A 23,556-nucleotide genomic window follows, 5' to 3' on the forward strand; every position below is an offset into this window, starting at 1 on the left:
CTGTAGTCCCGGCTACTCGGGAGGCTGAAGTGGGAGAATTGCTTGAACTGTTTTTTTTTTTTTCCTCTCAGGACAAATGTTTAATTTGTTTCTCCATCATACTTGAACTGTTCTTCAGCCCATTCCTTGAGAGTTCAGAAGGTCTAGGATAGACCTAACATTTTTCAGTTCTAACAATCTGCAGGGTGGTAGTGATGCTGTCACATGAGGTACACCACTTTTAGTAGTACTGGCTTAAACAAGACAGACGTGATTATCTCATGTAGTAAGTCTTAGATAGTTCCAAGTTTAGTATAGAGGCTGAATACTATTGTCAAGGACCTAGACTTTCTCTGTCTTTCTGTTCTGTTCTTCTCAGTGTGTTGAGTTCTGGTCCTTAGCTTTGTTGTCCCTTGAGTTGTGAAAAAATGTGACTGTATTCAGAGTGAGGGAATACTTATCAAAGCAGGCTAAGAAAATCTTTCCAGAAGCGTATCTGGAAAAATCTTTCTTGAAGCATAAAATAGAAAGCTCCACCCTTTATCTTTACATGTTATTGGCTAGACCTTGGCTTACATAACCACCCAGAGCTGCAGCGGGGGCTGAGAAAGAGAGTACCTTCCTTTGTATTTAAGTCTCAAAAGAGACAGGCTGGCAAGAGAGAAGAAGAGGGAGGGAACAGCTTGGTAGCTAGCTCAGCAGCAGTTTGTGCTACAATAGCCAGTACTTGATGGGGCCAAGATTGACACCTGTCTTTGGTTTCAAAGTTCTTGTTCTTTCTTTGTTTCAGTAATTTACTTTGACTCCTTTCTATCTCCTAGCTAGTTCTTTTTTATTTGTCATGTCTGGCAGTACTAGTGGGGTTTTTGTTTATTTGTTTGTTTTTTATTGAGACAGGGTCTTGCTGTGTCTTCCAGGCTGGAGTGCAGTGGTGTGATCATAGCTCACTGCAGCCTCAGCCTCCCAGGCTCAAGCAGTCCTCCCACCTCAGCTTCCCGAGTAGCTGGGACTGTAGACACTCAAAACCATGCCTAGCTAAATTTTTCCGTCTTCTAAGACGGAGTCTCGCTCCGTCACCCAGGCTGGTGTCCGGTGGCGTGATCTCGGCTCACTGCAAGCTCCGCCTCCTGGGTTCATGCCATTCTCCTGCCTCAGCCTCCCGAGTAGCTGGGACTACAGGTGCCCGCCACCACGCCTGGCTAATTTTTTTGTACTTTTAATAGAGACGGGGTTTCACCGTGTTAGCCAGGATGGTCTCAATCTCCTGACCTCGTGATCCGCCCACCTCGGCCTCCCAAAGTGCCGGGATTACAGATGTGAGCCACCGCGCCCGGCCGCCTAGCTAAGTTTTTTATTTTTTATAGAGAAATGGGGTCTTGCCATGTTGTCCAGGCTGGTCTCAGACTCATGGACTCGCATGATCCTCCCACCTTGGCCTGGCAGAATGCTGAGATTACAGGCATGAATCACTGTGGCTGACCATTAGTGGGTTCTAGCCACATACTTTATATCAGTCAGTGTCCTGGCAGGAAACAGATGGCATACTCAAATGTAATTGAATTGAGTTTAATAAAGGGGCTGTTGACAGCAGACAGCAGTCTAATCAGGGTTAAGGAAAATGTAACAAGGAAAGGTTAAGTGCCTCATACCTATCAGCAGTTGGGGAAGCCTTCATCATTTCTAAACCGCAAGGAAGCAGAGGGAGGGAGTGGGTACAGGAACGAGAAAAGAGTAGCTGCTGTTGTTGAAGAGTACTTTGCTCGTGAGAGAAAACTGTAACTGTAACCATCCTCCTAGGGAGGCGTTTGGAAATAAACACCCCAAGGATGCTTTACTTCTGTCTCCTGGTTTTCTGCTGCTGCTCCCTATGAACTGAACTCACCAGAATCTAGAGGGCAATGGGAGTCTTGGTGGAGGCTGTAAAGGTCAGCCTATTTAAGCATAGAGCCAGGTAGAGAAGGATGGAAATGGATTTGATGTGGCAAAACAAAAATATTTTGCACACATCTGCAAGGTGAAAGAAGAAACGTTTGAGGAAAGATGGGCTGAACCCAGTGGCTCCTGCCTGTAATCCCAGTACTTTGGGAGGCTGAGGTGGGAGGTCGGCTTGAAGCTAGGAGTTTGAGACCAGCCTGGGCAACATAGGGAGACCCCGTTTCTACAACAAATAATAAAAATTGGCTGTGCATGGTGGTGCATTTCTGTAGTCCCAGCTACTTGGAAGACTGAGGCAGGAGGATTGCTTGAACTCAGGAGTTCAAGGCTACAGTGAGCTATGATCGCACCACTGTACTCCAGCCTGGGGAACATAGCAAGACCCTGTCTCAACAACAAAAAAATGAGGAAGGGGAAGGGATACTAGGGAAGTATGTATGTCCATAAACATGAAAATATGTTTAAACTCGTCAATAATGCAGGAAATCTAATCGAAACCATAGTGAGATAATGTATATACATCAGATTAATAAAGAAAAAACCTCGCTGCCAAGTTTTGACAGGAATGTGGAATTGCCTGTAGTGTAAATAGCACATCTGTTTTGGAAAGCACTTGGCATTGCAGAATACAATTGGATATTATACATACCCTTTGACTGAGGGTTTTTTCTTGAGTATTTACCCTCAGTTTTGCTGCAGGAGATTTATGTAAGTATATTAATAGAATTGTTCATAGTAGTCCAATGAGATAACCCAAGTAGCCATCAGTAGTTGAGTGGATAAACAAATTGTTAAGCCACAGAATACTCTATAGCAGAAAGAATGTGAACTTGAAAGAAGTCACAGAAGAATACAGTATGATTACATTTATAGAAGGCTCAAAGCAGGCAAAACTAACTTAGAATGTTTGTTATCACTGTCAGGAGGAGAGGAGAGAGTTGTTTCCACCTGAGTGTAGGCTTACTGGGAGATTCTGAGGTACTGTTAATATTCTTTTCTTTTTTGAGACAGGGTCTGGCTCTGTCGCCTAGGCTGGAGTGCAGAGGCACAACCTTGGCTCACTGCAACCTCTGCTTCCCAGGCTCAAGCCATCCTCCCACCTCAATCTCCCAAGTAGCTACAGTCCCAGCTACAATGCCTGGCTAATTGTATTTTTTTTTTTTTCCTCATCCTACAGTCTAAAGGCACTGGCTAATTTTTGTAGAGATGGGGTTTTGCCAGGTTGCCAAGGCTGTTCTTGAACTCCTGAGCTGAAGCAATCCTCCTGTTTTGGCCTCCCAAAGTGTTGGGATTACAGATGTGAGCCACTGGGCCTGGCCACTATTAATGTTAAGTACTTTAACCTGTATGGTGGGTACGCAGGTGTTCATTATTTATAAAAATGTTTTACACTCTAAGTGTGATTAAAAAAAAAAAGTAGATATGACGGACGTTGGAAGGGTACCACAAACATTGTCCCAACATAGAGGGATTTATCCCAGGTATTTATTGATGACCTGCTATGTAGAGAGCATGTTTTGGGTGCTGGAAAAACAGTAGTGACCAAAATCCACAGCTTTTTCTGTGTGTTTAGCATTGGTGATGAGGCCAGGTGCGGTGGTTCACACTTGTAATCCCAGCACTTTGGGAGGCCGAGGCAGGCAGATCACGAGGTCAGGAGTTCAAGACCAGCCTGGCCAACATAGTGAAACCCCGTCTCTACTAAAAATACAAAAATTAGCCAGGCATGGTGGCGCGTGCCTGTAGTCCCAGCTACTTGGGAGGCTGAGGCAGCAGAATTGCTTGAATCCAGGAGGTGGAGGTTGTAGTGAGCCGAGATCACGGCACTGCACTCCAGCCTAGGCAACAGAGCGAGATTCCGTCTCAAAAAAAAAAAAAAAAAAAATTGGTGATGAGAACTATGAAAGAAAAGCACAGAGTACTTATTAAAGTTTATAATCAGGGGAGTCTAGCTTAGAACCAGAATTGGTGTTGATCCAGTAAAGCTCCTCTGATGAGGCAACATTTAAGGTGAAGCCTATAGGTTGAGTAGTATATATCCATGGGAGAAGGGGGCATTGAGTTTTTCAAGGAGAGAGAACAGGGTGTGTGAAGGCCTTTAGGCAAAAGGGAACTTGATGGTCAGGAACGGGATTTCTCAACGTTGGCATTACAAACTTTAGGACAGATGATTCTAGTGGGTGCTGTCATGTGCATTGTAGGGTATTTAGCAGCATACCTGGCCTCTACCCACTAGAGGCCAGTAGCACCCTCTCAGTTGTGAAAATCAGACATTGCCATATGTCTTGGGGAAAGGAAAAGAGGTATGACAGAATTACCCCTGTACTGTACTGGGAAAACCATTGTACTGGAAGAACACAGAAAAATCAGTGTGGTTAGACTATATAAGGAGGGAGGTTGGTGGGAATGGTAGTATCACGTAGCCAAGGGCTAGATCTTGTACAGGTCCTCAAAGGTTAGGTCATGGTTTGAACTCTGTTGTTTTTGTTTTTGTTTTGTTTTGTTTTGTTCTGAGGCAGAGTTTCATTCTTGTTGCCCAGGCTGGAGTGCAACGGTGTGATCTTGGCTCACCGCAACCTCCACATCCCAGGTTCGAGCGATTCTCCTGTCTCAGCCTCCCAAGCAGCTGGGATTACAGGCATGCGCCACCACACCCAGCTAATTTTGTATTTTTAGTAGAGACGGGGTTTCTCCGTGTTGGTCAGGCTGGTCTCGAACTCCCGACCTCAGGTGATCCGCCTGCCTGGGCCTCCCAAAGCACTGGGATTACAGGTGTGAGCCACTTCGCCTGGCCTTGACCTCTGTTGTTTTTGGTTTTGGATTTATCATAAGGCTTACTTTGCAAAAATGGTTTGAACTCTGTTTTTTTTTTTTTTTTTTGAGACGGAGTCTCGCTCTGTCACCCAGGCTGGAGTGCAGTGGTGCGATCTTGGCTCACTGCAAGCTCCGCCTCCCGGGTTCACGCCATTCTCCTGCCTCAGCCTCTCCGAGTAGCTGGGACTACAGGCGCCCGCCACCACGCCCGGCCAATTTTTTTGTATTTTTAGTAGAGACGGGGTTTCACCGTGGTCTCGATCTCCTGACCTTGTGATCCGCCCACCTCGGCCTCCCAAAGTGCTGGGATTACAAGCGTGAGCCACCGCGCCCGGCCGTTTTTTTTTTTTTTAATAAGCAGTTTTGCTCGTCGCCCAGGCTGGAGTGCAATGGCGCGATCTCGGCTCACTGCAACCTCCGCCTCCCGGGTTCAAGTGATTCTCCTGCCTCAGCTTCCTGAATAGCTGGGATTACAGGTGCCTGCCACCATGCCCGGCTACTTTTTGTGTTTTTAGTAGAGACAGAGTTTCACTATGTTGGACAGGCTGGTCTCAAACTCCTGACTTCAGGTGACCCACCCACTTTGGCCTCCCAAAGTGCTGGGATTACAGGCATGAGCCACTGTGCCCGGCTTGGTTTGAACTCTTAATGAGCATTGGAAAAACTTTGTAGAGTTTTTTTATTTTTAGTTTTATTTTGTGAGATAAGGTCTCGCTGTGTTGCCCAAGCTTGAGTGTGGTGCACAGTCATAACTCACTTCATCTTTGACATCCCAGGCTCAAGTGATCCTCTTACCTCAGCCTCCCTAGTAGCAGGAATCACTGGCATGCACCACATCCTCGCCTGGCAAATTTTTTTGTATTTTTTTGTAGAGATGAAGTTTCACCATGTTACCCAGCCTGGACTTGAACTCTTGGGCTCAAGCAGTCCACCCACCTTGGCCTCCCAAAGTGCTGGGACTATAGCCATGAGCCACCATGCCTGGCCAGTGTTTTTGTTTTCTTAACAGTATTTTTTTAAGAGCAGTTTTTTGTTTTGTTGAGGCTGAATAGAAAAGCAAATAAACCTTAAATATATCTATAATTATGTTAAACATAAGTACTCTAAACATTTCAGTTAAAGGGTAGACATTGACCAGGTGTGGTGTGTGCCTGTAGTCCCAGCTACTAGGAGGCTGAGGCAAGAGAATTGCTTGAGCCCAGAAGTTCAAGGCCAGACTCGGCAACATAACAAAAATCTCGTTTCTTTAAAACAATAACAAAGCAGTAGAAATACTCATTTTGGGCACAAAAAGCAAGACGAAATGGTATTGCTGTGTATAAGAGAGAAACACATAGAATAAAAGTGAAAGAATGGAAAAATACATGCCATGTTAACATAAGTCAAAAGAAATCTGAAGGGGCTATGTAAGTATCAGAGGATAGATTTCAGATTAAAGAAAATAACCAGGGATAAAGAAGTAGCAAGTCATTTTATAATGAAAAAAAATGAGTCAGTTTGTCAAGAGGACGTAGCAGTGGTTTGCACCCCTCTAATCCCCCAAGATAGGGTCTCACCCTGTCACCCAGGCAGGAGTGTGGTGGCACTTTCATAGCTTACTGCAGCCTCAAAAACCTGGGCTCAAGCGATCTTCCTGCCTCAGCCTCCTCAGTAGTTAAGACTATGGGAACACGCCATCACGCTTGGCTAATTTTATTTTGTAAAGATGGGGTCTCCCTATATTGCCCAGGCTAGCCTCAAATTCCTGGGTCTGGCTGGGCATGGCGGCTCGTGCCTGTAATCCTGGCCCTACACAATTGATTTTTGACAGAGGTGGAAAGGTAATTAAGTGGAGAAAGGTGTTATTTCAACAAATGGTTCTAGAACATTTGGATATCCATATATAGTTGATTTCTTTTTTTTTAAATGTAGGCCAGGCATGGTGGCTCACGCCTGTAATCCCAGCCCTTTGGGAGGCTGAGACAAGCAAATCACTTGAGGTCAGGAGTTTGAGATCAGCCTGGCCAACATGGTGAAACCTTATCTCTACTAAAAATACAAAAATTAGCCTGGCACGATGATGCGTGCCTGTAGTCCCAGCTACTCCGGAGGCTGAGGCAGGTTAGAATGGCTTGAACCCAGGAAGCGGAGGTTGCGGTGAGCCGAGATCATGCCACTGCTCTTCAGCCTGGGTGACAGAGAGAGACTGTGTTTCAAAAAATAAATAAATAAAAAATAAGTAAATACATAAAAAAATGTAAATTCTTGAACCGTATTCACATATTTTAGGCTGGTACAGTGATTGCCTTTTGGCCTTGTATATTGGCATTTTACATGAATCATGAACCTAGATTGTGATCATTTCATTTTTTTAGGGTGTCATATTTCAACCTAGAAGTCTGAGAAAAAAAGTTGGAAAGAGTTCATTGTGCTTGGATACTTTACTGTTTCAATCATTTTTTGTTAGTTGAGGCATGTGTATTGGATGATATATTCTAAACATCTTCAGGTTTCTGGTTCTTATTTATTATTTCTGATTTTCTCTACTGTCTCCTTTATAGGTTGGGAAGGAGAAAATGCTTAAGGTGAAGATTGTGAAGATTCATCCTCTGGAGAAAGTGGATGAAGAGGCCACTGAGAAGAAATCTGATGGTGCCTGTGATTCTCCATCAAGTGACAAAGAGAATTCCAGTCAGATTGCTCAGGACCATCAGAAGAAGGAGACAGTTGTGAAAGAGGATGAAGGAAGGAGAGAGAGTATTAGTATGTTTGATATTAGCTTTCCTTAGTGCTTTATGAGATCCTGTTTATTTTATTATGAACACATCTTTTAGGGTTCTCTAGCAACTAAATGTGTGATTTTTTTATGTAGACATGATTTTGTTCATTTATGATTCATAGAACAACTAAAATGTCCACAGCATGAGTCAAGACTTGAATATCCCTAAATAATTAAGACTGTTGGGAAGTCATTTCCTCTAGTTGCTTAGAAAGCTCTGTGCAGGGCCGGGTGCTGTGGCTCATGCCTGTAATCCCAGCACTTTGGGAGACTGAGGAGGGCGGATCATCTGAGGTCAAGAGTTCGAGACCAGCCTGGTCAACATGGTGAAACCCCGTCTCTACTAAAAATACAAAAATGAGCGGATTGTGGTGGTGGGTGCCTGTAATCCCAGCTACTTGGGAAGCTGAGGCAGGAGAATCGCTTGAACCCAGGAGGTGGAGTTTGCAGTGAACTGAGATCACAGCATTGCACTCTAGCCTGTGCCCCAAGAGCAGGGCCACAAGAGCAAAACTCCGTCTGAAAAAACAACACAAAAGCTGTGTGCACATTGCTAGCTACTCAAGATGGCAAAGAAAGTCTGCTTTCCTTTCGTCTTGAAGTGGAAATGTGTATTTATGTGTTGGGGGATGATCAAGGTAGGAAGAGCAAATTCTAACCCTGATGTTCACATAAGCCAATGTGATGGTTTTAGGTACAGCTCACCCTTGAACAACACAGGTTTGAACTGCACAGGTCCATGTATGAATGGAATTTTTCTTTTTCTTTTTTTTATGGCACTTATCCATCTCTCAGTATTTTTTCAATGAATTTATTGGAAAATTCTTTGGAGGCTTGTGACAGTTTCTGAAGAAACTCAGAGACGAACTGAGTAACCTAGAAATACTGTAAAAAAGAACAGAGGTATGTCATAAATGCATAAAATACATGTAGTCTGTTTTATCATTTGCTACCATAAAATATATACAGAAATCAATTATAAAAAGTTAAACTTTATCAAAACTTACACAAACAGACCATACATGGCACCATTCTCAGTCAAGAAAAATATGAAGTTTCAGTATTAAATAATAACAGAGTAAAATGAACTGTAGTACGTACTATACTACTGTAATCATTTCCTAATGACCTCCTGTTGCTGTTGCAGTGACCTCAATCATTTATGTGATGCTAGTTCATCTCTCTAGTAAATTGCTAATTGTCCTAGTGTCCTTTTTTGGCTTTTCATAGATAAGGTCTTGCTCTGTCACCCAGGCTGGAGTGCAGTGGCACGATCATGGCTCGCTGCAGCCTCGACATTCCTGGCCGAAGCGATCCTCCCACCTCAGCTTCTCAAGTAGCTGGGACTGTAGGCATGCACCACCACACCCAGCTAATTTTTGTAGTTTTTTTTTTTTTTTTTTTTTGTAGAGGTCGATTCTCACGATGTTGTTCAGGCTGGTCTTGTACTCGTGAGTTGAAGCGATCCTCCTGCCTTGACCTCTTTTTTTTGGAACAGGGTCTTACTCTGTTTCCCCCAGGCTGGAGTGGAGTGTTGTGATCACAGCTTACTGCAGCCTGGACCTCCTTGTGGCCTTGGCCTCATGCTGAATTAGAGGCATGATGCACTGTGCGTGGCTATATACACAGGTTTTTGACTGCGAGAGGCGGAGAGGTGAGAGCCCTAACTCCCATGCTGTTCAAGGGTCAGTTGCACTTTTTTCTCTCCATAATCTGTAATCTAAGTCCCTCTCACATGGGAGCAGGTAGAATCCTGAAACTATGATGTCCTAGGGACCTGGAGACTCTAACAATAATGTTTTTAAAGTTGAAGAACTGAGATTTGGCTCCCTGGGAAGACCGTTCAGCCTCTGAAGCCTTCGTTAATAAAGAATTTGACTGGACTTGATTATTGTTGTCTCCAAAAATGTAGGCGCACCAAGTGTTTAGTGTGTATTGGTCTCCCTCCGCATGAGTGTTAGAGGATCAAATAATGTTAGCTCACTGTTTAACTGGTACAAACTTTGCATTAGAATGTGATGTTGTCTGTCTCCCATTCTGTTTTGTGTCTCTAGATGTTTTGGATCTGTGCAGATGGTTTTTGAGATACTTTCTTAATGTAGTTTGAAGCAAACTTCTGAAGAGTGTCATTGTAGTTGGTCCATCCCAAGTTGTTGATACTTCAGTTTTGTTTTCTCCTGTATTGTGAATGCTACCGTCTGTGTTTTCCAGTTTCCCTCTTCTTTTTGATATTGAAGTTTTGTAATAAGGGCATTACTTGCAATTCCTTGAGGTTGAGAAGTGTTTTGGTTAGGAATATTCTCTCTGCTTTCCTAACATCAGTTTTATGGTGGTCTTACTTCTGCCTCTATATTCCTGAAATAGTTCCTATTAAGTTTACAAGTGTCCTCTTAATTGTCAAATGCAGAGATTTCTTTTTGGCCTGTGTTTGACTTTTCTGTTATATTTATTAATATTTATTTATTTTTTAACGTTTAAGTTCAAGAGTAGAAGTGCAGGGTTGTTGCGTAGGTAAACTTGTGTCGTAGGGGTTGGTTGCATAGATTATTTCATCACCCAAGTGTTAAGCCTAGTACCCATTAGTTGTTTTTCTTCAAAAGGCCCGAGTGTGTGTTGTTCCCCTCAATGTGTCCATGTGTTCTCATCATTTAGCTCCCACTTACAAGTGAGAACATGCAGTATTTGGTTTTCTGTTCCTGTGTTAGTTTGCAAGGATAATAGCCTCCAGCTTCATTCATGTCCCTGCAAAGGACATGATCTCATTCCTTTTTATGGCTGCATAGTCTTCCATGGCGTATGTGTACCACCTTTTCTTTCTTGTGTCCATCGTTGGCATTTCGGTTGATTCCATGTCTTTGCTATTGTGAATAGTGCTGCATCTGTTACATTTAATACTGTTGGTCACTCATATCTCCTAGCTTGATACCACTGTCTCCTAGTGCTCCAGGTATTCCGTTTCTTTACTTCCTTCCTTCCCTGCCATTCCTTTGACTTTTTCCGTAGGATTCTATTCTTTGCCTTCTGTTTTTCAGTTTGCGTAGTGTAATGTTATATGCTTTTCATGCCACAGTTTGAATTCTTAACTATATGTAGCCTGGTGATTTCCAAGCCTGGGTCAGACTTTTAACTGTAGACTTGATCTTTACTTGCCTGTCCTACATGCAGTTTATTTATTTATTTATTAATTTTTGAGACGGAGTCTTGCTTTGTCACCCAGGCTGGAGTGCAGTGGCACGATCTTGGCTCACTGCAACCTTCACCTCATGGGTTCAAGCGATTCTCCTGTGTCAGCCTCCCCAGTAGCTGGGACTATGGGAGCACGCTACCACGACCAGCTAATTTTGTATTTTTAGTAGAGACGGGGTTTCACCATGCTGGCCAGGCTGGTCTCGAACTCTGGACCTCAGGTGATCTGCCTGCCTTGGCCTCCCAAAGTGCTGGAATTACAGGCGTGAGTCACCAGGCCTGGTCCCTGCTTTATGCAATTTAGATTCAACATGTGTAAAGCTTAATTGACCTCTCCTTGTATCCCAAGGCAGGTAAACAAGAACTGTTCTCTCATTCTTTTACTTGGCTCACCGTCCATCCACCTAGTGTCTAAGGCAGAAAAGCTAAAATACCTTTAACATTCTCACGTCTAGTTGGTCACAAACTGGAAGAATTTTGACTCTCTTTCCTTCTGTGTTACAGTTACATTAGTTCAGATGTTTGTTTATTTTCGAGACAGGGTCTTGCTCTGTTGTCCAGGATGGAGTGCAGTGTGTGGTCATAGCTCAGTGCAGCCTCAACCTCCCAGGCTCAAGTGATCCTCCTGCCTCAGCTTCCTGAGTAGCTGGGACCACACGTGTGCATCACCACACCTGGCTAATTTTTTTTGTTTGTTTGTTTAGAGACAGGGTCTAACCATGTGGCTAAGGCTTGATTTAAACTCCTGGGCTCAAGCAGTCTCCCCACCTCAGCCTCCCAGAGTTCTGGGATTACATGTGTGAGCCTCTGTGCCCAGCCTAATTCAGATGTTTAGCATTGTATCTTCCAATTTCCTTATCTTCAGTATCAACTTCCCATTTCATATTCGTCTTCTTTTTTTTTTTTGAGACGGAGTCTCGCTCTGTTGCCCAGGCTGGAGTGCAGTGGCATGATCTCAGCTCACTGCAACCTCTACCTCCCGGGTTAAAGCAATTCTCCTGCCTCAGCCTCCCGAGTAGCTGGGATTACAGGCGTGTGCCACCATGCCCGGCTAATTTTTTCTATTTTTTGTAGAGACAGGGTTTCACCATGCTGGCCAGGCTGGTCTTGAATTCTTGAGCTCAAGTGATCCTCCTTCCTTGGCCCCTCAAAGTGCTGGGATTACAGGCACGAGCCACTGTGACGGGCCCCATTTTATATTGATCTTTCCAAAATGCACCGTAGTTAGTTATAGCCACAGTCTGTCACTGGTTCTTCACTGCTAGCAAGACAAATTCTAATATCTTTAAATGGTATACAAGGCCCTTTCTGATACGGCCCTGGCTTACCTTTTAGAATTTTTTTGGCTCTAGTATACATCATATTTAACCACACCTCATTGCTTGCAATCTCTGAACAGGTCATATTCTTTTTTGGTCGTATTTTCTTTTTTTTTTTTTGGAGCCAGGGTTTCACTCTGTCTTCTAGCGTGGAGTGCAGTCACAAGATCAGGGCTCACTGCAGCCCTGACCTCCCAGGCTCAAGGCATCCTACTCCAGCCACCCAAGTAGCTGTGACTACAGGCATGTGCCACCACATCTGGCTAATTTTTTGTATTTTTTATAGAGACAGGGTTTCACCATGTTGCCCAGGCTGGTCTCGAACTCCTGGACTCAGGGGATCTGCCTACCTTGTCCTCCCAAAGTGCTGGGATTATAGGCGTGAACTACCACACCTGGCCTAAGTCGTATTCTTACTCATCTTTCTACCTACCTTCCAGACTAAGTTAGGTATTCCTTCTCTGTATTCTCATAGTGTTTTTCTTTTTTTTTTTTGAGACGGAGTCTTGCTCTGTTGCCTAGGCTGGAGTGCGATGGCGTGATCTTGGCTCACAGCAACCTCTGCCTCCTGGGTTCAAATGATTCTCCTGCCTCAGCCTCCCGAGTAGCTGGGATTATAGGGATGCACCACCAAGCCCGGCTAATTTTGTATTTTTAGTAGAGATGGAGTTTCTCCATGTTGGTCAGGCTGGTCTTGAACTCCTGACCTCAGGTGATCCGCCCGCCTCAGCCTCCCAAAAGTGCTGGGATTACAGGAGTGAGCCACCGCGCCCGGCCTCTCATAGCGTTTTTCTTTACCAACTTCTATTACACTTTTTACTACATTCTAGCTATTTACTTGCTGACTTTCCTCATAGACTTTAGCTCCTTGAAGTTAAGGACATTATGATTCATTTTTGTACTACATCACCCAGTGCCTAGTGAAGAGCAGACGTTCAGTTAAGACTTGTTAATGAATGAGTGAAAAGGATTAAAATAATTGTTTTTCACTAATCTTCTATGATTTGACTAGATGACAGAGCACGTAGATCGCCACGAAAACTTCCTACTTCATTAAAAAAAGGAGAAAGGAAATGGGCTCCTCCAAAATTTCTGCCTCACAAATATGATGTGAAACTACAAAATGAAGATAAGGTTAGTTGACACTTTACTTTTTACATGTGATAGATGTTCTTTAAGAAAATATCATAAGGTTGCTTTTGTTGGAGAAAATATGCTAAAGAAAAATGTAAATGAATGTACAGCAGATTCTGAGTGGTTTTGTAGTTGCAGTAATTAATGACTTCAAGTTAATGTAAATTATATTTTCTTTCCTAGAAGATACCATGCTTTTCCTCTTTTTTATAGGAATTACTAGAGTGTAAGTAATTTACATTTGAGCTTGAAATTCAGTTTGAAACTTAAGCATCTGTTCCCAGCAGTTACGGACTTTCCAAGGAAATCACTCTTCCCAGTTAAAAGTAGAGCAGTCAGGCCGGGCGCGGTGGCTCACGCCTGTAATCCCAGTATTTTGGGAGGCTGAGGTGGGCGGATCACGAGGTCAGGAGATGGAGACCATCCTGACTAACACTGTGAAATCCCTTCTCTACTAAAAATACAAAAAATCAGCTGGGCGTGGTGGCGGGCACATGTAGTCCCAGCTACTCGGGAGGCTGAGGCAGGAGAATGGCATGAACCTGGCAGGTGGAGCTTGCAGTGAGCGGAGATTGCGCCACTACATTCCAGCCTGGGCGACAGAGCAAGACTGCTTCTCAAAAAACAAACAAACAAAAATTAGCTGAGCGTGGTGGCAGGCGCCTATAATCCCAGCTACTCAGGAGGCTGAGGCAGGAGACTCGCTTGAACCTGGGAGGCGGAGGTTGCAGTGAGTTGAGATTGTGCCCCTGCACTCCAGCCTGGGCAACAGAGCGAGACTCCGTCTCAAAAAAAAAAGCGTTTTGCTGATTGGAACTTAGATTCTAAGAAATACGGAATGTTACTTTTCAGATATTCCTATACCACCTGTATGTGTAGAATCTTAGAGGTGGATTAGGAGACTGGGTGTGGAAGGCAGTGCACATTTGTCTTCAGGTTTAACCATTTTACAGAAGAAACAGCTAAGACCTGAGAAGTTTAATAACTGTCAAAATTCTTGATTCAGTAAATGAGATCGGGAAGGATCGTAACCCAAATCTTTTGCTGCTTCGTTTACATTGTTTTGTTCCTGCCTCAGAATGCTGACAAGTCTGATTCCATTCTGACTGTTGGTGTTATGGTTCGTGATCAGAAGCCTTGGCTGGTTTGTTAGGATTTTTTTTTTTCTTTTTTTTGAGACGGAGTTTTGCTCTTGTTGCCCAGGCTGGAGTGCAATGGCGCAATCTCGGCTCACTGCATCCTCTGCCTCCTGGGTTCAAGTGATTCTCCAGCCTCAGCCTCCCAGGTAGCTAGGATTACAGGCATGCATCACCATGCCTGACTAGTTTTGTGTTTTTTGTAGAGACAGAGTTTCACCATGTTGGTCAGGCTGATCTCGAACTTCTGACCTCAGGTGGTCTACCTCCCTTGTTGGCCTCCCAAAGTGCTGGGATTACAAGCGTGAGCCACCGTGCCCGGCCTAGGTTGTTTTGTTTGTTTTTTTTTTGTCTTTTTTGAGACGGAGTCTTGTTCTGTCGCTCAGGCGGGAGTACAGTGGCATGGTCTTGGCTCACTACAGCCTCTGCCTGTCGGGTTCAAGCGATTCTCCTGCCTCAGCCTCACGAGTAGCTGAGATTACAGGTGCCCACCACCATGCCTGGCTAAGTTTTGTGTTTTTAGTAGATACGGGATTTCACTGTGTCGGTGAGGCTGGTCTTGAACTCCTGACCTTGTGATCCGCCTGCCTCGGCTTCCCAAAGTACTGGTATTACAGGCATGAGCTACCGTGCCTGGCCAGGATTTTTTTTATATTTGAATATTGGATATTGTTAAATACAATTTTTCACAGAGTTTCTTCTCATTCAGCAAGGTAGCTGATTAAGACATGCTTAGTTTTAGGCCAGGCACGGTGGCTCATGCCTGTAATCCCAGCACTTTGGGAGGCTGAGGCAGGCGGATCACCTGAGGTCGGGAGTTCGAGACCAGCCTGACCAACATGGAGAAACCCCGTCTCTACTAAAAATACAAAATTAGCCGGGCATGGTGGCACATGCCTGTAATCCCAGCTACTAGGGAGGCTGAGGGAGGAGAATAGCTTGAACTAGGGAGGTGGAGGTTGCAGTGAGCAGAGATTGTGCCATTGCACTCCAGCCTGGGCAACGAGTGAAACTCTGTCTCAAAAAAAAAAAAAAATGCTTAGTTTTAACCACTTCCCTAAGTATCACTTGTATTCTTATTGATGAGTATAAGTATTTTGTTCACAAATAGCAAGTATTGGTTACGGGAAGAAAGAAAATGCAAATAAGAAAGAGATAGTATCTGATGTCATGCTCAGAGATAATTGGTGAATACAGATTTAGTAAATGGTAGGTAGCTCCTAAGTGACTTTTTTTTTTTTTTTTTTTTGAGACGGAGTCTTGCTCTGTCGCCCAGGCTGGAGTGCAGTGGCGCGATCTCGGCTCACTGCAAGCTCTGCCTCCCGGGTTCACGCCATTCTCCTGCCTCAGCCTCTCCGAGTAGCTGGGACTACAGGCGCCCGCCACCACGCCCAGCTAATTTTTTTTTGTATTTTTAGTAGAGACGGGGTTTCACCGTGGTCTCGATCTCCTGACCTCGTGATCCGCCCGCCTCGGCCTCCCAAAGTGCTGGGATTACAAGCGTGAGCCACCGCGCCCGGCCTTCCTAAGTGACTTTTAAAAAAAATTTTTTTTGTATTCCTTCCTTCTCTGTTTCCTGCTATTAAGTGACTTTTAAAAGTAGAACTATTCTGTCTATATTATTTTATAACTTAATTTTTTCATTTATTGTGTGCTAAGCATCTGTAATGTCATTAAACTTTCTTCCAAAACAGTGTTCTCAGATTTTAATATGTGTGATAGTCACCAGGGGAGGTGATTAGACATGTTGATTCCTAACCTCTACTGCCAGAGAGTCATAAGATTCATTAAGTGTGCAGTGAGACCCAAGCATCTGCATTTTAGTAGCACCCTAGATGATTCTGATGAATTTTTCTGGATTGAGAAACTTTTTTCATAGGACAGCAGTGTCCATTATATGTACATATTTTCATTTAACAAATCTCTTACTGGTGTACCTTTAGGTGATAACTCTCAACCCCTTCCTCACTTTTTTGCTATTACAAGCATTTGATGACGACTTTGTCCATTTACTTCCTAAGATAAATTCTTAATGAGAGGAATTGCTGAAAGGGTATACCTATTTTTAGAAAACTTTGATACATATTGACAGATTGCCTAAGGATATTTTTAAATTGACATTCTGTCTCTGAAAATTATTCTCTGTTTTTTCTCTCTCAGATAGGGTCTCACTCTCTGTTGCCCAGCCTAGAGTGCATTGGTGTGACCATAGCTCACTATAGCCTGGAACTCCTGGGTTCAAGTAATTCCCCTGCTTCAGCCTCCCAAATAGCTAGGACTATTGGCATATTTTGATTTTTGTACACAGAGGGTCTTGTTATATTGCCCAGGTTGATCTCTAACTCCTGGCCTCAAACAATCTTTATACCTTGGCCTCCTGAGTTGATGAGATTACAGGTTTAAGATACCATCCCTGGCCTATATTTTTTTCTTTCTAATTTGTAGCCCTATTGATATAGATGGAATTTTGATTTTTCTGGAGAGAACGTATATTGCTTGTTCTCATTTGGGTAATTACTTTTTACCCCAGTGGTGAGTTATTTGTTTCTTTTTAACCTAGATCATCAGTAACGTGCCAGCAGACAGCTTGATTCGTACAGAGCGCCCACCAAATAAGGAGATAGTTCGATACTTTATACGGCATAATGCATTACGAGCTGGTACTGGTGAAAATGCACCTTGGGTCGTAGAAGATGAATTGGTGAAGAAATACTCTCTGCCCAGCAAGTTCAGTGACTTTTTACTTGATCCATACAAGGTAAGGTCACTGTTAGTTTTTGGACAGCAGAATAAAGCATCATTATTTCTTTGATGGCTCCAGTATATTTATGTTTATAGCAGGTTTTGAACTCTAACATCAGATAATGAATTAAAATTTCAGGTGTATCTGTTTCATACAGGTTGTTATGTGAGGTTGGTAGGGGAGAGGCCGCATTGAATATCTTCCCCAGTTCAATTTATTTTTTATTATGCTAGCATAATTAAAAAAATCTATATACATGTGCTTTTGTGCCTCAGACCCTTTTTGGAATGAGGTATGGTATAAATACAAAAAGTATTTTGTTAACCAGTTACTAAGAATGAAAACTGATTTTGCATGTTGGACAAGATGATCACATACAATGGCAGCCTTGAGAAGAACCTAGAATGAGGAGCACTGTGTGTGATAGGTTAGTGGAAAACCTAGTGTTTTCCTCTTGAAGAGTAGTTTTTTTGTGTGTGTGTTTTTTTGAGATGGAGTCTCGCTCTGTCACCCAGGCTGGAGTGCAGTAGTGCAGTAGTGCGATCTCGGCTCACTGCAACCTCCTTCTCCCTTCTTCTCAGCCTCCTGAGTAGCTGGGATTACAGGCACGCACCACCACACCTGGCTAATTTTTGTATTTTTAGTAGAGATGCGGTTTCGCCATGTTGGCCAGGCTGGTCTTGACCTCCTGACCTCAAGTGATCCGCCTGCCTCGGCCTCCCAAAGTGCTGGGATTACAGATGTGAGCCACCACGCCCGGCTGAGAAGGAGTAATTTTTAAAATCATCTCTTGATTTTCAAAATATTTTTATGAAGTTATATGGTACATATATATATTTCATTTTACAGATGGGGAATCTGAGGCCTAGTCTAATCAGAACCAACAGAAAGTGATGACAAGACTTAAGACACTGGCCTAGGATTTCTGATTTTCATTTCCATTTCAAGATTTACCTGTTAAGATGTTTTTTTAAATGTAGGTTTTGAAAGTACTTAATGCTTTCATTGGTAAATTTAACGCAGCATACTGGCTGATAATTTTCATCATGGTCTCTGGGCCAGAGTAGAACCAGAAAAGGGCTCTTGATCCATTAAAACTAGGTCACATTTCCAGGATTTCTTTTTTCCCTTTTTTGTTTTTTTTTTTGAGACGGAGTCTTTCTCTGTCCCCCAGGCTGGAGTGCAGTGGTGCGATCTCGGCTCACTGCAAGCTCCGCCTCCCGAGTTCACGCCATTCTCCTGCCTCAGCCTCCCGAGTAGCTGGGACTACAGGCGCCCACCAACACGCCCGGCTAATTTTTTGTATTTTTAGTAGAGACTGGGTTTCACCGTGTTAGCCAGGATGGTCTCGATCTCCTGAGCTCGTGATCTGCCCGCCTCGGCCTTCCAAAGTGCTGGGATTACAGGCTTGAGCCACCGCGCCCAGCTTCCCATTTCATTTAATTATGAAAATATAAAGACATCTGAAGTCATAACAACTAAATTTGCTTAATTATCTTAAGTTGATTATGGTGACAAAAGCATATTGAAAAATAATTTTATTTCTCCAAAACATTAGTAAAGACCTCCAGTCATGGTGTTAGCACTTAGCAGATTTTCTTATTCTAGACCAGCAAGATAAGTGGTGTCTTCTGTTATGCTCTTTAAATTATTATTATTTGCTTAAAAGGAAAAATTTAGAAAGTAATTGGCTTTTTCTAGATCAGGACTAAATTTTCCATGGAACTGTAATTTTTTCTCAGATGTTTGTTTTTGTTTGTTGAGGAGAAATTTGAGTTCACTGTCATTTTGTTGCCACAGAGTTTGGAACCATGATTCAGCTTTCTGTGGTCTTCACATGAGATTACTATCTTAACTATATGAGAACTCTATGAAACCATCTCTAAATGGGTTTTAGACTAATTCTTGGATTACTTGAGTTCTTAAATATTTTCCTCTTTTCTAATCTTACAGCTCTGTTTTATGTATTTTAGTTTAGTGATTCAAGTATGTGAATAATGTGAAAGACTCTTTTTATGGGTAAAAGATTTTTTGAGTTTCCTAAGACATAAAAGCTTATCCACACTTATTTCTTACTTTAGAGACAGGGTCTTGCTCTGTTACCCAGGCTGGAGTGCAGTGGGACAATCACTGCAGCCTGAAATTTCTGGGCTTAAGTGATCCTCCTCCCTCTGTCTCACTAGTAGCTGGGGACTACAGGCACGTACCACCACGCCCAGCTGATCCACAATTTTTGTAGGAGAGAGAGACTAGAACTCCAGGAACTTATAACCTGAAAGGCAATTTCTGAAGAAATAAGCTTCTCCCAGAATTTCTAGTGGGGGCTTAACTTACTAATGTTATGAAATTTGGCTGTAATTTAGGTTAAGACTAGGAAATGGAAGCTTGCTTAAAGTGCTGTAAGACGGCAGTGATTTTACTCAGAAAACTTAAGACTCATGTAAAATGCTGGTCTACAAAGTTAAAGGCATATACTCAGGTTTACTATTTGTTTTCCCTACCTTAAACAATAATTTCCTATTTCCCAATACTATTTGACATGTCACTGATTGTTTTCTGTATGTAAGCTGTGTTTTTCCTATTTATAAAATTAGGACTTTGGCTTCTCAGACAGGGCAAAACATAGTAACACAGATGATAAGTAGAACCTAAAACATTGCTTTGTTTTCTTTCTTTTTTTTTTTGAGACGGAGTCTTGCTCTGTCACCCAGGCTGGAGTGCAGTGGCGCGATCTCGGCTCACTGCAAGCTCCGCCTCCCGGGTTCACGCCATTCTCCTGCCTCAGCCTCTCTGAGTAGCTGGGACTACAGGCGCCCGCCACCACGTCTGGCTAATTTTTTGTGTTTTTAGTAGAGACGGAGTTTCACCGTGGTCTCGATCTCCTGACCTCGTGATCCGCCCGCCTCGGCCTCCCAAAGTGCTGAGATTACAAGCGTGAGCCACCGCGCCCGGCCTGTTTTCTTTCTTTTTCTAGATGAAATTTAAAATAATCTGTTGAAGATTAAAGTTGATCACATAGGACCCATCCATCCAAAGGCATGGGATATCTTCTCTCTCTGTATACTCTTTGGTTTTTGTAGAATGTAATGTTCTGTCAGGCTCTGAGTACATTTACTGTAGAGTGAGACCAGGCGTAGAGAGTGAGTTCTGAGCAATAGTTTTAGCAGGCCAGGCGCAGTGGCTCACGCCTGTAATCCCAGCACTTTGGGAGGCCGAGATGGGTGGATCACAAGGTCAGGAGATCGAGACCATCCTGGCTAACATGGTGAAACCCCGTCTCTACTAAAAATACAAAAAATTAGCCGGGCGTGGTGGCGGGCACCCATAGTTCCAGCTACTTGGGAGGCTGAGGCAGGAGAATTGCTTGAACCTGGGAGGCGGAGCTTGTAGTGAGCCGAGATCACGCCACTGCACTCCAGCCTGGGCAACAGAGTGAGACTGTCTCAAAAAAAAAAAAAAAAAAAATAGTTTTACCAAAGGACCCATAGTGAGGGCTTATGTGGGAGAGAGGAAAATTATGTAAAGATACGGGAATTTTGGATTGTTACCTGAATACCTAATATGATGATGAGGGTGTGTTTGTGGTTTTCCAAAATCTTTGTAGAATATAAATTACTTGAGAATAAGAACTACCTTGCTTATTTTATATCTTGTAATGTTTAGCATAGTATGTTGCATATAATAGGTAACTGGCTATTCATTTCTTGAAGAAGTTCCATTTGTTGGAGAAAAATGCCACTGACATTTGGGCTTTAGGGGCAGCATAATTTTTTGTAGGCCCAATGACTTGGAGGAATGATTTACAAGGCAATTGGGTGATAACTGTCATCTAAGATGAAATCTCTAGCTCATTTTCCTCTTGTAATACACTGCAGCCCTATTTTGTTAGTCTCTCCATCATGTTTGAGCTCTTATTTTAGACTGATAAATCCTAGTAGGGAAGCCTTTGAATTTGAGACGTAAGAAGAAAATAACACTTTAAGGCATTTGGAATCCTGCATGAGTTTAGCCTTGTTCTTACTACATTTTAATATTTTATTGAATAATTTTATGCAGGAGAGTTGACAAAACACTACCGAATTTCTGTGTACTCTTTGATTAGATTTCCTCAGATGTTAATATTTATCATATTTGTTTATCATTCTCTCTCTCTCTTTTTTTTTGAGGTAGGCTTTATGCTGTCTCCCAGGTTAGAGTGCAGTGGAATGATCGTAGCTCACTGTAACCTGGAATTTTTTTTTTTTTTTTTTTTTTTTTTTTTTTTTTTTTTTTTTTTTTTGAGACGGAGTCTCGCTCTGTCGCCCAGACTGGAGTGCAGTGGCGCAGTCTCGGCTCACTGCAAGCTCCACCTCCCGGGTTCACGCCATTCTCCTGCCTCAGCCTCTCCGAGTAGCTGGGACTACAGGCGCCCGCCACCACGCCCGGCTAATTTTTTTTTTGTATTTTTAGTAGAGACGGAGTTTCACCGTGGTCTCGATCTCCTGACCTCGTGATTCGCCCGCCTCGGCCTCCCAAAGTGCTGGGATTACAAGCGTGAGCCACCACGCCCGGCGTAACCTGGAACTTCTGGCTCAAGCAGTCCTGCCACCTCATGCTTCTGACTAGCTAGGATTACAGGTGCTCACCACCATGCCCACCTGATTTTTTTTTTTTTTAGTAGAGACGGGGTTTCACCGTGGTCTCGATCTCCTGACCTCGTGATCTGCCCGCGTCGGCCTCCCAAAGTGCTGGGATTACAAGCGTGAGCCACCACACCCGGCCCCAACTGATTTTTGTGTTTTTTATTTTTTATAAAGATGGAGTCTCACTCTTGCCCGTGCTGGTCTTGAGCTCCTGGTCTCAAGTGATCCTCCTGCCTCAGCCTCCCAAAGTATTGGGATTACAGGCGTGAGCCACTGCATCTGGCCTAATCTGCTCTCTACACACACACGAATTATTTTTTCCTGAGCCAAGTAATTTTCCAGACAGGATGCCCTTTTACAGAATACTGGAATATGAATTTCTTAAAAACACTGATATTTGCTAGCTCACACCTGTGTGATTCTAGAACTTTGGGAGGCTAAGGTGGGAGGATCACTTGAGTCCAGTTCAGGACCTTTTTGGGCAACATGGCGAGATTCCATCTCTACAAAACACAACAAAAAAATTAAGGATATTTCCCAACATAACTACAGTACAGTTGTCAAAATCAGGAAGTTAACATTGAAATAACTCTATTATCTAATCTATAGTTTTTACTCACATTTTCGCAGTTCTTCAGTAATCTTTTAACCAAAAAAACAATTTTGTTTTGCTTTAATAGGATCCATTGTGCTACCATGTGTTACATATTCACATTTACTTGTCTCTTTGGTCTCTTCTAATCTGGGACAGTCCCTCAGCTTTTCTTTGTCTTTCAAAACCTTGACATTTTGAAATAATAGAACCTGGTATTTTATAGAATGCTTTTTGATTTTGGTTTATTTCTTCATGATTAGATTCAGGTTATGAATATTTGGACATTAAGAATTGATGTATTCTTAGTGCATCATTTAAGAAGGCAGTGACATAATTTTGTCCATTACTCATAGTATTACATATTTTATTTATTTTTTTATTTTTTGAGACAGGATCTTGCTCTGCCTAGGCTGGAGGTGCAGCAGTGTGATCATAGGTCACTGCACTCTTGACCTCTGGGTTCAAGCAATCCGCCTACCTTAGCCTCCTGAGTAGCCGAGACCACAGGTGTGCACCACGAAGCCCAGCTAATTTTTATTTTTAATTTGTTGCAGAGACAGGATCTCACCATGTTACCCAGGCTGGTCTCAAACTCCTGGGCTCAAGCAATCCTTCCCCACCCTGACCCCTGAAGTATTGGGATTACAGGTGTGAGCTATCATGCCTGGCTGATCGATCTGTCTGTCTGTCTGTCTGTCTCTGTCTGCCTGCCTGACTGACTGTCTGTCTGTCTGTCTGTCTGTCTGTCTGTCTGTCTGTCTATCTATCTATCTATCTATCTATCTATCTATCTATCTATCTATCTATGTATCTATCTATCTATCTTCCTCCCTCCGTCCCTCCCTTCCTTCCTTTGACAGAGTCTTGCTCTGTTGCCAGGCTGGAGTGCAGTGGTGCAATCTTGGCTCACTGCAACCTCCGCCTCCTGGGCTCAAGTGATTCTCCTGCCTCAGCCTCCCAAGTAGCTGGGACTACAGGCACCTACCACCATGCCCGGCTAATTTTTGTATTTTTGGTAGACATGTGGTTTCACAATGTTGGCCAGGATGGTCTCAATCCCTGGACCTTGTGATCCACCAGCCTCGGCCTCCCAAAGTGCTGGGATTACAGGCATGAGCCACCACACCCGTCCTGATTTGTCTTTAAATAAAGTCTCGCTCTTAAAGTTTGTTTGTTGTTTATGGCTAGGCGTAGTGGCTCCTGCTTGTAATTTCAGCACTTTGGGGGGCTGAGGTGGGAGGATTGCTTGAGCCCATGAGTTTGAGACCAGCCTGGGTAACATGGCGAGACCCTGTTTCTACATACACAAAAAATTAACTGGGTGTGGTGGCATGT

General features: G+C 43.3%; 1 protein-coding gene across 1 annotated transcript in view; it reads left to right on the forward strand.

The window, feature by feature from the left end:
• BAZ1B (bromodomain adjacent to zinc finger domain 1B) overlaps window positions 1-23,556 on the forward strand; it is a 71,181-nt gene that overhangs the window by 3,799 nt on the left and 43,826 nt on the right. The window contains exons 2-4 of the mRNA XM_058437052.1: window positions 7,269-7,470; window positions 13,004-13,125; window positions 16,822-17,019. Of these exons, the coding sequence (XP_058293035.1) occupies window positions 7,269-7,470; window positions 13,004-13,125; window positions 16,822-17,019 (522 nt within the window). The remainder of the gene's footprint in view (window positions 1-7,268; window positions 7,471-13,003; window positions 13,126-16,821; window positions 17,020-23,556) is intronic.

The sequence above is a fragment of the Hylobates moloch genome, unplaced genomic scaffold (genome assembly GCF_009828535.3).
Source record: "Hylobates moloch isolate HMO894 unplaced genomic scaffold, HMol_V3 SCAFFOLD_1, whole genome shotgun sequence".
Lineage (NCBI taxonomy): Eukaryota > Metazoa > Chordata > Mammalia > Primates > Hylobatidae > Hylobates > Hylobates moloch.